At 43.7% G+C, this 13,782-nt stretch overlaps 4 protein-coding genes across 4 annotated transcripts; 2 read left to right on the top strand and 2 right to left on the bottom strand.

Moving 5' to 3' along the window:
* Nucleotides 1-220: 220 nt before the first annotated feature.
* On the bottom strand, nt 221-877 carry LOC108152626 (protein anon-73B1). The gene has a single exon (XM_017282100.2). The coding sequence runs from the start codon at nt 782-784 to the stop codon at nt 524-526; it is 261 nt and encodes an 86-aa protein (XP_017137589.1). The 5' UTR covers nt 785-877; the 3' UTR covers nt 221-523.
* A 56-nt stretch (nt 878-933) lies between these two features.
* LOC108152625 (prostaglandin E synthase 2) lies at nt 934-2,497 on the top strand. Its single transcript, XM_017282099.2, has 3 exons — nt 934-1,781; nt 1,840-2,246; nt 2,307-2,497. Exons 1-3 carry the CDS (start codon nt 1,021-1,023, stop codon nt 2,396-2,398), a joined length of 1,260 nt encoding a protein of 419 aa, XP_017137588.1. The 5' UTR covers nt 934-1,020; the 3' UTR covers nt 2,399-2,497.
* A 729-nt stretch (nt 2,498-3,226) lies between these two features.
* On the top strand, nt 3,227-4,506 carry LOC108152651 (ribosome biogenesis protein BRX1 homolog). Its single transcript, XM_017282143.2, has 2 exons — nt 3,227-3,433; nt 3,496-4,506. Exons 1-2 carry the CDS (start codon nt 3,320-3,322, stop codon nt 4,444-4,446), a joined length of 1,065 nt encoding a protein of 354 aa, XP_017137632.1. The 5' UTR covers nt 3,227-3,319; the 3' UTR covers nt 4,447-4,506.
* LOC108152650 (CTL-like protein 1) lies at nt 4,465-8,216 on the bottom strand. Its single transcript, XM_017282142.2, has 9 exons — nt 7,966-8,216; nt 7,033-7,409; nt 6,817-6,971; nt 6,531-6,763; nt 6,168-6,468; nt 5,551-5,830; nt 5,321-5,483; nt 5,014-5,235; nt 4,465-4,947 (listed from the first exon to the last, which is right to left on the bottom strand). Exons 1-9 carry the CDS (start codon nt 8,080-8,082, stop codon nt 4,717-4,719), a joined length of 2,079 nt encoding a protein of 692 aa, XP_017137631.1. The 5' UTR covers nt 8,083-8,216; the 3' UTR covers nt 4,465-4,716.
* Between the last annotated feature and the right edge of the window lie 5,566 nt (nt 8,217-13,782).

Raw genomic sequence — 13,782 nt, 5'->3', positions numbered from 1 at the left:
TACTAAATAACGCATAATAATAATAATTCATAGTGATAATTGTTTATTTTATGCATCCTTTGGCATAGACTGCATAGAAGAGAAGAGAAGAGAGTGGGAGCATTCAACACAACAAAACACACACAAAAACACACATACCACACACACACACACACACACACACACACATTACTACAAAGGGAAGTAAAACAACAACATTGCGAGCAACATAATAAATATACGATTATTATAATTTATATTATTCCCAAAATTAAAGAGCCAAAACTAAAAGAGAAATACAATTAGTCATTTTTGTTTGCAGCTGATTCTTGGGTGTGGGGGGCTCTCACAATGGGGCCGCACCGCCCCGCCCCGCCCTGAGTCATGTGCAGAGATGCCAGGGCGGCAGAGTCGGCAGATTTATCAAGGGCTGGGCAGCTACACATTTCACAGAAATGACTTTTATTTTAGTGTATACTTAGAATATGGTAAGTAGTTAGGCTAACTAGGGCTATGCTATGCTATGAGATATGCGATTCCTGACCTAGCGGCGCTTTTTCTTCTCCAGCTTGCGGATCTTGTGCAGGCGTGCCCTCACCGGCTCACTCTCTCTCTCCGTTTCGTTGGCGTCCACCGTCTCCTCGCCGGCCATCAGCACGGCGGCCGAGATGCATACGAACTGGAATATGGCTCCCACATAAAGTCCGTACCGTATTAATATACTGAACAGGTCCTCTTCCCCATATTTGTCTAGGGAAGCAGCAGCTGCTGCACCCGCGACAATACTTTCCACAGATGCCGACATTTCGAATCGAATTTCACAGGAATTGCAAGAACAAGAGATTTTATGTGGTGCGGTGTTTTTTTTCTGGATTTGTTTTGTTTGTATTCAGTAGGGATGGGCAAACTTATATATATCGATACATGTCCGGTTCAACTATCGCATCGCTAATTCAATCTAGTCTCGGGAGGCGACTTATCGCCAATTTTTGCATAATATATAATAGATTTTACTACAAATAGTCAAAACAAAGTGGAATTATGTCATGTTTTCGGCTGGCGACCGCCACAGCCCTAGTAGCGGCAACACGTCCTCTGCCGGTGGGCAGCAGGACTTCGCGATTTCTGTGCAATAAATCCCATCAGGAATTTGCATTGGCACGCCGAACCTTCAGCAAAACAGCAGAAGCACCAGGCAATGGCGTTAAGAAGCCGCCCAATGGAACATTCAAGCTGGCGCTATTCGGAGCCGGTCTGGGCGCAGTCACAGGCTCAGTCTACACAGTGTACTCGCGATGGACTGATGGCGACTCCCACAAGGAGCACGAACACACGCCGCCCAAGCGTGTGGAAAACATGCCGGAGGGCGTGCGTATAACCAAGCGTTATGTGAACCCTAAAGACACCTCCGGACTGGATATTGTGTTATTTCAGTTCCAGACATGTCCGTTCTGCTGTAAGGTCCGTGCATACTTGGACTACATGGGCGTTTCCTACTCGGTTGTCGAGGTGGATGCCGTTCTGCGACAGGATATTCGGTGGTCGACAGTTAAGAAAGTCCCTATGGTGCTCATACGCCAGCGGGATGGTCAATACGTCCAAATGGTTGATTCCAGTGCCATTATATCGCTAATAGCCACCTATCTTCACGACAAGCGCACCGATATTGGCGAGCTGGCAGAATTCTACCCACACATCTCCTTCTTTGACGACGAAAGCAAAAAAAAAACGGATATATTGAACAAGTACTTCCTTATGTATCAGGATCGCGCACCCAAGAGTGTAACCAAGGAAACGGAGGAGTAAGCCCAAGTGCATTTCACATTCCCAGATTGTCTTAATAAAATGAATTCTTCACAGAACCGATCGCAAATGGAGGACCTGGGCGGACAACCACTTGGTGCACCTCATATCACCGAACTGTTATCAGAGCATGAGCGAGTCTTTGGAGACATTTGAGTGGTTCGCAAAGGCGGGCGAGTGGGACGTGCATTTTCCGAAGTGGGAACGAAATATGATGGTTTATTGCGGGGCCGTGGCCATGTGGGGGATTGCCAAGGTGCTGAAACGTCGCCATGCTCTCACCGATGATGTCCGATCTCATATGTATGATGCCCTGGACAAGTGGACCACCGAGCTGAAGAAGCGAAACACAAAGTTCATGGGCGGAAAGCAGCCCAGTCTTGCGGATCTCTCCGTTTTCGGTGTCCTTAGCAGTATGGAAGGATGCCAGACATTCAAAGACTGCCTGCAGAACACCAGCATTGGTAAATAGTTCATTGGAATTCATTCAAAATCAATTCTGTCAATACTTTTTGCATTTGCAGGCAAATGGTTTTATGACGTCAAGGAGATTGTGGAAAAGAACCGGGGCCAGCTGTACAGAGAACGCATTGAGGGCGTCGTTCCAGCTGTTTAGAGCGAAGAATTATATACATTTATTTACCCAAAGATTGTTATAAAAGTAAATAGTTCAATAAAACAAAAACACTATGCAACAGCATTTTTACGCTTCGAACCAAACCGACTTTTTCTGATAGTAAAGATATTTTTAGAGGTAGTGCTAGTTTTTTCACATACGTAAATGTGCAATTCTGAAAACCTGAAACACTTTTTTTTATTTAAACTTTTAAATCGTAGGAAAAGTAACAAAAATGTGTTGGAAATGGCACTATACCGTTCAATTAATTAATTAATGTAATTAATATTTTTATTGAAATTATGAATTTGATAACCATAAAATACTTATTGTAGGTGCTGGCCAACTCGCCAAGCTATCGATATCATTTATTTGACAGGAACGATTACTGACTTACGTTTTATTTGTTTGACCTTTTTCGTTAAAACCTTATTTTTTTGAAAAAACTCAATACAAGAGAGTAGTTAAAACTAATATATCATATAGAAAATTGATCTATCAATAGGATAAAACTATGTGTTCAAGTATGGAAGTTTTAGCTAGATAGTAATATCAAATCGAATATCAAAATCAAGGAATATGGTTTCCATTCCTTGACGGGTATTGATTAACCCATTGTAGACCAAGGGGGTATTTTAATATGTCACCGAAAATAATGAAAATGTAATAATTTTAGCGCAGTCAGGTGAAAGATATCGTGTTTTTTTTTAAGTTCAGAGGAAAAATGGCATGGATCTACAAGAAGAATTCGCAATCAGTAATATTTGCCGCCATTTACCTCAATTCGTTGAACTGTTTAAACAGAGGGGGCTTAACTGGGCTAAGTTCGTTTTTCGTCGGTCACACTGGTTCAACTCCACGTTGTTTTGGATCGTTGCTTACTCGTTCTTTAGAACTCGAAATTTGTTAAAATAAAGAGAAATGGGTCGGAAATTTCAAAAGAAAAAGCAGGTCGATCAGCTGGAGATTGTGCCGGTTGATGAAAATCCACCGCTACCTCCACAGCGGAAGTCAGATGATGTTGTTCCCAAAAGAGTAAGAAGATTTTAAAATTTAAAATCAAGGCACCGCTAAAACGCACATACTTGATCTTGCAGGAGAAATGGGTGAACAAACAGCGTGTTTTGGTCTTCGCAGCGCGTGGCATTAGCCACAGAGACAGACATTTAATGCGCGACATCAAAACCTTGATGCCGCATCATCGAGCCGAATCGAAAATGGAGCGCGCCAAGACTCTGTCGGTGGTGAATGAGATGTGTGAAATGAAGCACTGCAACAAGGCCATGCTATTTGAAGGGCGCCGCAAGCGGGACCTGTACATGTGGGTGTCCAACACGGTCGGCTCCGAAGGGCCATCAGCGAAATTCCTTATCGAGAACATTCACACAATGGCCGAGCTGAAGATGACTGGAAATTGTTTGAGGGGCTCGCGCCCACTGCTATCGTTCGACTCGAAATTCGATGAGCTGCCGCACTTAAAGCTCCTCAAGGAGCTCTTTGTGCAGACCTACTCAGTGCCCCACCACCATCCCAAGAGCCAGCCGTTTGTGGATCACGTCTTTACCTTTACCTTCCTGGACAATCGCATCTGGTTCAGGAACTTCCAGATTCTTTCCGAAGACGGCGGCCTGTCAGAGGTGGGACCACGGTACGTGATGAATCCCGTCAAGATATTCGACGGTTCCTTCACAGGCAAAACCCTATGGGAGAATCCCGACTATGTCAGCCCATCCAAGCAGCGACAGATCCTGAAGAAATCGGCCAAGGATAAGTACGTAAACCGTGTGGAGCAGAAGGTGCAACACGAGGCGACGCGTCCCGTCAAGGCATACGACGGCATCGACAACGATGAACTCTTCGATGATGAAGATCCCATAGCGACTGCTAAGATCTTGGCTGCGATAGCCAAAAAGAAGCAGCAGGAAAATGAGCAAAAAACGCCAAAGTCAGCGCTGACCAAGAAGATTAAGGAGAAACAGTTGAAGGCCGTCAAAAAGGTAATCGACCAGAAGAAGGCAAAGGTAACAAAACGCGTAAAAAAAGTATGAATTCCTTGCTTTAGAAAATACAATTAAATACAAAAGGATTATATTTTATAAACACATTCATATATAAATTGTGCATTCTTAATTAGAATATCAATAGACAAGATTACATGTTACTATTCGCTCTCACTTTTGGGCTTTGTACGTCGCGACGGAGATAGTCCTTAGACTGGGCTATAAGTATATATAAATATTAATATATTAACATCCTAATGAGATGTGCGTTGAGTTTCGGGAGGCTTGGAATAAATAGAAAAAGACGTGTTTAGAGTGTTACTCTTCCGACATGGGGGCAACCTCTGGGTCAGATGGAGGGAGTCGTGTAATACTGAACGGCTGCTTGTTGATGGGCATCATCTCCACCACCTGAATGGGCGGCTCCTCGCCGGGTTGCAGCGGTTCCTCGCCGACCAATTTGGCCAGATTGCTTTGAGCCCAACGACCAGCGCGGCCGTTGATTTGTTTATCCTCGCAAACGCACAGGAACAAAGTGTCCACCACCATCTGTTTGTTGGATGGGATCATTATTAGAGATAATCGTTGACATGATAGGCAGGATTGATTACTCACCTCAAAGAGCGACAGGATAATGTGGGCGATGAAGAATGAAAATATAATAATGAGTATTACGGGGGCCATGTAGAAGTTCAGACCCGGCATATCCTTTAGCATGAAAATACCAATCAGGCCGGACAGAGCGGCCACCACAACCTTTCCCAAAAAGAGAATAAAGTCGCCAACGCTGTTGATTGTGGCCACCTGCAGGACATTGGTGGCCATGGCGTTCCAAGCCTAGAAAACAAGAGCGAGATAGCGATAGATGTTTATTTTTGATACCTCTAATCTGATTATTTGATTATCTCAAGCTCAAACTTACGATTCCGGCAGCTGGGCAAAAGTTAATTGATTCGATCGCCACAACGGTGTAGGCATTGTGATTGAGAAAGCGTATGAACTTCTCCAGCAGCCAGAAGCCACAAATGCAGCACTTTAAGCAGCAGGCGGCACACTCCGAACCCTTGTCTTCGCCCTTCTTTAGCCTGGAATGGAAAGGGCAATCGTGAAAAATAGCTATGCATGTTATGGAGGTCGAGGAGAGAAACTTACTTGGCATACAAATAGGTGAGTATTAGGCGAGGAATCTTGAATATAGTGATCACAAAGGATCCCTTTGCAACAGTTCCCAGATGATATTTGACCAGCTTTCCAATGGCATACAATGTGGGCGTTGTGGTGGGCTTACCAAAGTACCAGAAGGCCACAGCAGCGGCCAATGCAAACTGCTGACAGGCAAAAATGAACTCCACCGTCCAAATGAGACCCACCACATATATCCAGAACATGCTCCGCAGGGCACTGGCATCGGCATACTCTACACGTTTAGTGACTGTTTAAACAGGGAATGCAATTAATGAAACTGTAAGCATAGTTCGCTGATTTAAGAGGTTTGTTTTATCGTTGTATGTACACAGTAGAACCGAAAGTGGTTTGGAAGAAAAACACACAGAAATATGTACACAAGAGTTGAGGATTGAACTCTGTTGTGCCTTTAGAAAAAATCACTTACTTATTCAACCATAAATCACATCATAAAAACACACACAAAAAATACAAAAGATATACATGTGTTTGGTTAATTCAATTAGCACTGCTCTCAAGCCAATTATCAATAGAGCCTGGCCAAGAAATGAGTTCATCCCAACCGCATCTCCATCTCTACTTACTTCTCTGATCGTTGAGGCTGGTATTGTTGCTCGCGAACAACGCGTTGGCAGGCAGCGACTGATGTACTTCGGCCGTATTGTCAAACGGAGAAATGGGACCCTGACCCGGAGAGCTGGCTGTGGCCAGGCAGACGACTACTGCAACCCAGAAGCTCAGAAAGGCAATTAGCACAACGAATGCCAAGAGCGGAGCAATCAAAAGACCTGGCAGATTCATCATGCATTGGCCAGCTTCCTCGAAGAGGGCCGACAAACCAGCCAGTTTGTTCTTCAGAAAGTAGATAACAACCAAAAGGATTATCTGCAAAATAGAGACGCACATGAGAAACCATCCATTGGCTGATGTTTATGGGAATATCAAACCATTGTTATAGTTGCCAGGACGGCCAGCGTTAGCACTGCCTGCTGATTGCGCACAAACTCCTCCAGCAGAGAGTACTGTGTGTTCACTTGTCCCGACTTGTACTTGATGTTGTAGTAGGCGTACCACAGAGCCGCCGTCAGGCCAATGCTGGCCACAATCACCAGGACGCAAATGATCCAGGAGACGATGCGAGAGAGCCAATGCATCATGGTAACCAGAGCAATCGAAATAACTAAAAAAACAGACAAATTAGAAACGATTCAAATTATGAAAAAGGGTACCTACGCAGGGCTATGCCACAGACCATGGCAATGATGTGCCAACTGGAGTAGATGTCGTTGAGGAATTGTGCTGCCACGTCCCAGTTATTGAGCATCTTGTAAAATTCCTGCACCTTATCTCCAGTGCCCTTCGGCACGCAGCGATGCAGAACAGGAGAACTACGAGGAAGGCAAACATTTGAGTATTCAAATGGAACAAAGAATTGAAAAACAGTCGCACCTCTCGTAGACCGGAAAACTAGGACATGGGCCGAGAAAGTTGAAGGTCTTGCCATCATTTCCCAACGTACTGAGCTGATCCATGTTGTAGTCATATTTGCAGAGATGGCTGCCCGTTTGAGTGTAGTACTGAAGCAGCTCACTGGGCTTGGTCAGAGTTTTGGCGGGGCAGGTCTTTACGCATATCTTCAAGGACTTTTTTAACTCCTTGACATCGAAGTAGAAGAGTTCGGGCTTGTCTACGGTGTTCATGCCGGACAGGGGAAAATCATGGAAACGCTCATTGTTCTTAACTCCACAGGTGTTGCCAAAAGAGTCGTAGCCATTGATGATTCGCAGAGGATTGCCATAAAAAAACGAAAATATCGCTATCACAATCTGAAAAGAAAATCCCTCCAATCAGTTAATATCAGCAGCAAAGATAGCCAGCAAATACATATGTATATACATATATACATATGCAGAAATTGTCCGCCAACGCCCTCGAACATGGCATGACAAGGGCCATTATTATTATAATCGTTTTAATGGACGTACCCATGGATATATATCACATGGAAATGCTTTCACGACAAGGGAGTGGCGTGTCCAGCAGGACACTGGAAAAGCAGAAATTGATTCAGCTCTTGCCGAGGTCTCAAAAGAGCCAGTGTTAAGTCATCGCATTCATTAACAGAATTAACAATTCCATTCTCATATGATGGCAGTGGCAATGGCGATGACGACATGACTTGCTCGCCTAAGTAACAAGTAGTCGCCTCCACCTCCTCACAGACAGCGCGCCAAGCATTCGCACACTCACACAGAGACAAAGGAAAGCATTCGCATTAAAGTAGATTGATCTCTCACCGCTCGCTTTCACTTTTTTTATACACTCTCCCACATATGCATATATGCGCTATATGGCGACAGGCGAATGGTTGCGTATATTTACCAGAAATAGCCAAAATATAATATAAAGCGCCAGCCAGAAGACATCCGTGCAGGACCGGTATTTAGGCCTATGGTTTTGAGTCTCGCCCTCGCTATCCTTGCTCTCTGCACAGCCCATCTTAAGCTGAATTCACTGAAATACGATTCTGCCGGCAAAAGTCTCCTTATCACAAGGCGGTTTGTATAAAACTTTGTACAATATTGAGCCACTTGTTTGTTTTGATTCAGTGTAGAGTAGTGATGTAAAAAAACATCGATGCATCGAGCATCGATGTTTTTCTGCCGATGTTTACTGATGTTTTCCGATGTTTTTGCTGCTAACGATGTTGAGTGATGCATCGATGTTTTGCAAAACATCGGTAGTTTAATTTCATATCATTGCGTATTTGTCTTCTGTAAGCAGCAACACAGCAATGCCAAAGTAAGTAAACATATTTGACTTAAAATGAATCAAATTTACTATAGATGGTATACATTTGTTCATTTGTTGTTGTACATTTTGTTCAGTCACAGACATATACCTTATTAATATTACAGAATATACAGTACAATCTCGGCTGCCGTGTTGCAGAGATATAGCGTACACAAGAAACCAGTATTATAAAGATACGCAAATCCAAATCTTCGGAAGGCTATATTTCACACAAATAAGGCCAGGATCGTGAGAGTCCAGACTGTCGAACGGCATCAAAATCTCGACTACGAAAATGAGGCCGATTTTTTGAAAATTTAATGATGTAACCATCATGATTTTTTGCGAAAATCATGAAAAAATTGATGTCCTTTTTTCCGATCGCAATCGATTGGCAGGACTCTCCTGATCACGAAAAGACATGCCGCACCCCGATCGGCTGCCGTGTTGCAGAGATATAGCGTACAGAATAAAACAGTATTTTAAAGACATGAAAACAGTCTTCGGAAGGCTATATCTCAGACAAATAGGGCCAGATCGGCGAAGGGTCAGCTGTCCCAGGATCGTGAGGGTCCTGACTGTCGATCGGCATCAAAATCTCGACTACGAAAATGAGGCCGATTTTTTGCAAATTTAATGATGTAACCATCATGATTTTTTGCGAAAATCATGAAAAAATTTATGTCTTTTTTTCCGATCGCAATCGATTGGCAGGACTCTCCTGATCACGAAAAGACATACCGCACCCCGATCGGCTGCCGTGTTGCAGAGATATAGCGTACAGAATAAACCAGTATTTTAAAGACATGAAAACAGTCTTCGGAAGGCTATATCTCAGACAAATAGGGCCAGATCGGCGAAGGGTCAGCTGTCCCAGGATCGTGAGGGTCCTGACTGTCGATCGGCATCAAAATCTCGACTACGAAAATGAGGCCGATTTTTTGCAAATTTAATGATGTAACCATCATGATTTTTTGCGAAAATCATGAAAAAATTTATGTCTTTTTTTCCGATCGCAATCGATTGGCAGGACTCTCCTGATCACGAAAAGACATACCGCACCCCGATCGGCTGCCGTGTTGCAGAGATATAGCGTACAGAATAAAACAGTATTTTAAAGACATGAAAACAGTCTTCGGAAGGCTATATCTCAGACAAATAGGGCCAGATCGGCGAAGGGTCAGCTGTCCCAGGATCGTGAGGGTCCTGACTGTCGATCGGCATCAAAATCTCGACTACGAAAATGAGGCCGATTTTTTGCAAATTTAATGATGTAACCATCATGATTTTTTGCGAAAATCATGAAAAAATTTATGTCTTTTTTTCCGATCGCAATCGATTGGCAGGACTCTCCTGATCACGAAAAGACATACCGCACCCCGATCGGCTGCCGTGTTGCAGAGATATAGCGTACAGAATAAACCAGTATTTTAAAGACATGAAAACAGTCTTCGGAAGGCTATATCTCAGACAAATAGGGCCAGATCGGCGAAGGGTCAGCTGTCCCAGGATCGTGAGGGTCCTGACTGTCGATCGGCATCAAAATCTCGACTACGAAAATGAGGCCGATTTTTTGCAAATTTAATGAAAATCGAAAATCGTGAAAAAATTGATGTCCTTTTTTCCGATCGCAATCGATTGGCAGGACTCTCCTGATCACGAAAAGACATACCGCACCCCGATCGGCTGCCGTGTTGCAGAGATATAGCGTACAGAATAAACCAGTATTTTAAAGACATGAAAACAGTCTTCGGAAGGCTATATCTCAGACAAATAGGGCCAGATCGGTGGAGAACCTACTCTCCCAGGAACGTGAGGGTCCTGACTGTCGATCGGCATCAAAATCTCGACTACGAAAATGAGGCCGATTTTTTGAAAATTTAATGAAAATCGAAAATCGTGAAAAAATTGATGTCCTTTTTTCCGATCGCAATCGATTGGCAGGACTCTCCTGATCACGAAAAGACATACCGCGCCCCGATCGGCTGCCGTGTTGCAGAGATATAGCGTACAGAATAAACCAGTATTTTAAAGACATGAAAACAGTCTTCGGAAGGCTATATCTCAGACAAATAGGGCCAGATCGGCGAAGGGTCAGCTGTCCCAGGATCGTGAGGGTCCTGACTGTCGATCGGCATCAAAATCTCGACTACGAAAATGAGGACGATTTTTTTAAAATTTAATGATGTAACCATCATGATTTTTTGCGAAAATCATGAAAAAATTGATGTCCTTTTTTCCGATCGCAATCGATTGGCAGGACTCTCCTGATCACGAAAAGACATGCCGCACTCCGATCGGCTCCAGTATTGCAGAGATATAGTGTACCGAATAAACCAGTATTTTAAAGATACGCAAATTCGAATCATCGCAAGGCTATATTTCAGACAAATAGGGCCAGATCGGTGGAGGACCTACTCTCCCAGGATAGTAAGGGTCCAGACTGTCGCTTGGCATGATGATTTATCCTGAATTTTTGCGAAAATCGTGATGAAATGGATGTCAGGGCAATCTATGTTACCCACTGTGGCGTTCGGCTATAGTCACGTCATCATGAGCCAGCCCTGACGCCCATTCATACGCCGCCGAATCAAACGATGGGCTACAGTTTCAAAACGCGTAAGTGAATCAGTGCACAACAGTGGACATATTTTAATATATATTTTCCTTCGCAGAGGACTCATGTACCCTACACTTTGCCACAAACCAAATCGTATCCGACTTCCCCCGCCAAAAAGATTCCTATCCAAGCATTAGCGAGCCAGACAGAATCGTATCCCAGCCGGATAGAAGCGCACCCCCTGCTAGATACGAACTTAACAAGCCATCGTCATCCTTCGACCTGGCCATCGACAACAAGGACTCTGACTATGGCAACCAATGGAGGGGCTACACGGGCTACTAGACTCTAGACAGATCTCGTTGTTGTTAGGTTTAGGGATATATAGTAGTATAGTATACGGATATATAGTAGATAAATTTGTCTATTTGTACTAAGCTAAGTTTTGATGAATAAAACTATTGAAAAATCATCCTTGCTGTATTCTGTATCGGGGAAAATATCCGATTACAAAAAGGCGTGGGACGCCCAGATCGGTACACAAATGGCGGAATAAACGAATTTTTTTGATTGGGGAAAAGGTCCTTGATCCTTAATAAGGACTCCATTAATTTAGGGACATTTTTTCGATCACAGGAAGCCATCGCACGCCCAGATCGGCCCACAAATAGCCCATAATGGTATGTATGTATGGTAGGGGTTGTTGGAGTCCTTAACGAAGGATCAAGAATATTTTTCTGATCACGGCGGACCATGGCACGCCCCGATCAGACCACAAATAAGAGAGAAAACAAGATATACATGTCTAGAGCAAATATCCTTGATCCTTAGTCCTTGATAAGGCATGCAGATAAAGGAAGCTATTCCGAATCCAGGAAGCCATCGCACGTCATGATCGGGCCTCAAATAACGAAGAAAACAACAAAAGTTCTTGTTGTCAATTGTTGTACAACAACAACAACTTTCAAATTGCGTCCGCTCAAATGGAGAAAAACGAGAATTTCAGATCTGGGATACCAGGCGAACAGAAATCAGTAGAAGGTCGCTGCTTTTTTTAAAATTTTCCCGCCATTTTTCAGCCCAAAAGTATGCAACATTTTTTGCAATCGCCAAAGTTGCTTGCTGTTGATTTCTGTTCGCCTGGTATCCCAGATCTGAAATTCTGGATTTTGGCCATTTCAGAGGTAGCAGGTTGAGGATTGTTGTTGTACAACAACAAACATTTCTAGTATATCAATTGGCAACAACAACTTTTGTTGTTTTCTCCGTTATTTAAGGCCCGATCGAGACGTGCGATGGCTTCCTGGGTTCAGAATAGCTTCCTTGATCTAATGCATTCCTTATCAAGGACCAAGGATCAAGGATATTTGGTCTAGACATATAAATCTTGTTTTCTCCCTTATTTGTGGCCCGATCGCGACGTGCGACGGCTTCCTGGGTTCGGAATAGCTTCCTTGATCTGCATGCCTTATCAAGGACTAAGGATCAAGGATATTTGCTCTAGACATGTATATCTTGTTTTCTCTCTTATTTGTGGTCTGATCGGGGCGTGCCATGGCCCGCCGTGATCAGAAAAATATCCTTGATCCTTCGTTAAGGACTCCAACAACCCCTACCATACATACATACCATTATGGGCTATTTGTGGGCCGATCTGGGCGTGCGATGGCTTCCTGTGATCGAAAAAATGTCCCTAAATTAATGGAGTCCTTATTAAGGATCAAGGACCTTTTCCCCAATCAAAAAAATTCGTTTATTCCGCCATTTGTGTACCGATCTGGGCGTCCCACGCCTTTTTGTAATCGGATATTTTCCCCGATACAGAATACAGCAAGGATGATTTTTCAATAGTTTTATTCATCAAAACTTAGCTTAGTACAAATAGACAAATTTATCTACTATATATCCGTATACTATACTACTATATATCCCTAAACCTAACAACAACGAGATCTGTCTAGAGTCTAGTAGCCCGTGTAGCCCCTCCATTGGTTGCCATAGTCAGAGTCCTTGTTGTCGATGGCCAGGTCGAAGGATGACGATGGCTTGTTAAGTTCGTATCTAGCAGGGGGTGCGCTTCTATCCGGCTGGGATACGATTCTGTCTGGCTCGCTAATGCTTGGATAGGAATCTTTTTGGCGGGGGAAGTCGGATACGATTTGGTTTGTGGCAAAGTGTAGGGTACATGAGTCCTCTGCGAAGGAAAATATATATTAAAATATGTCCACTGTTGTGCACTGATTCACTTACGCGTTTTGAAACTGTAGCCCATCGTTTGATTCGGCGGCGTATGAATGGGCGTCAGGGCTGGCTCATGATGACGTGACTATAGCCGAACGCCACAGTGGGTAACATAGATTGCCCTGACATCCATTTCATCACGATTTTCGCAAAAATTCATGATAAATCATCATGCCAAGCGACAGTCTGGACCCTTACTATCCTGGGAGAGTAGGTCCTCCACCGATCTGGCCCTATTTGTCTGAAATATAGCCTTGCGATGATTCGAATTTGCGTATCTTTAAAATACTGGTTTATTCGGTACACTATATCTCTGCAATACTGGAGCCGATCGGAGTGCGGCATGTCTTTTCGTGATCAGGAGAGTCCTGCCAATCGATTGCGATCGGAAAAAAGGACATCAATTTTTTCATGATTTTCGCAAAAAATCATGATGGTTACATCATTAAATTTTAAACAAATCGTCCTCATTTTCGTAGTCGAGATTTTGATGCCGATCGACAGTCAGGACCCTCACGATCCTGGGACAGCTGACCCTTCGCCGATCTGGCCCTATTTGTCTGAGATATAGCCTTCCGAAGACTGTTTTCATGTCTTTAAAATAC

This window comes from Drosophila miranda, chromosome XR (genome assembly GCF_003369915.1).
Source record: "Drosophila miranda strain MSH22 chromosome XR, D.miranda_PacBio2.1, whole genome shotgun sequence".
In the NCBI taxonomy this organism is placed as follows: Eukaryota; Metazoa; Arthropoda; class Insecta; order Diptera; family Drosophilidae; genus Drosophila; species Drosophila miranda.
This window is presented reverse-complemented; position numbering and strand designations above follow the sequence as displayed.

Bases quoted from the DNA above. Each gene is read 5' to 3' on its own strand.
- LOC108152626 (XM_017282100.2), bottom strand. From the start codon at position 784: ATGTCGGCATCTGTGGAAAGTATTGTCGCGGGTGCAGCAGCTGCTGCT.
- LOC108152650 (XM_017282142.2), bottom strand. From the start codon at position 8,082: ATGGGCTGTGCAGAGAGCAAGGATAGCGAGGGCGAGACTCAAAACCAT. The intron at 6,469-6,530 runs GTTTGATATTCC...TCTATTTTGCAG, and splicing joins TCCTGGCAACTATAACAATG to ATAATCCTTTTGGTTGTTAT. The intron at 4,948-5,013 runs GTGAGTAATCAA...TCCAACAAACAG, and splicing joins TTATCCTGTCGCTCTTTGAG to ATGGTGGTGGACACTTTGTT.
- LOC108152625 (XM_017282099.2), top strand. From the start codon at position 1,021: ATGTCATGTTTTCGGCTGGCGACCGCCACAGCCCTAGTAGCGGCAACA. The intron at 1,782-1,839 runs GTAAGCCCAAGT...AATTCTTCACAG, and splicing joins GTAACCAAGGAAACGGAGGA to AACCGATCGCAAATGGAGGA. The intron at 2,247-2,306 runs GTAAATAGTTCA...TTGCATTTGCAG, and splicing joins CCTGCAGAACACCAGCATTG to GCAAATGGTTTTATGACGTC.
- LOC108152651 (XM_017282143.2), top strand. From the start codon at position 3,320: ATGGGTCGGAAATTTCAAAAGAAAAAGCAGGTCGATCAGCTGGAGATT. The intron at 3,434-3,495 runs GTAAGAAGATTT...TTGATCTTGCAG, and splicing joins ATGATGTTGTTCCCAAAAGA to GAGAAATGGGTGAACAAACA.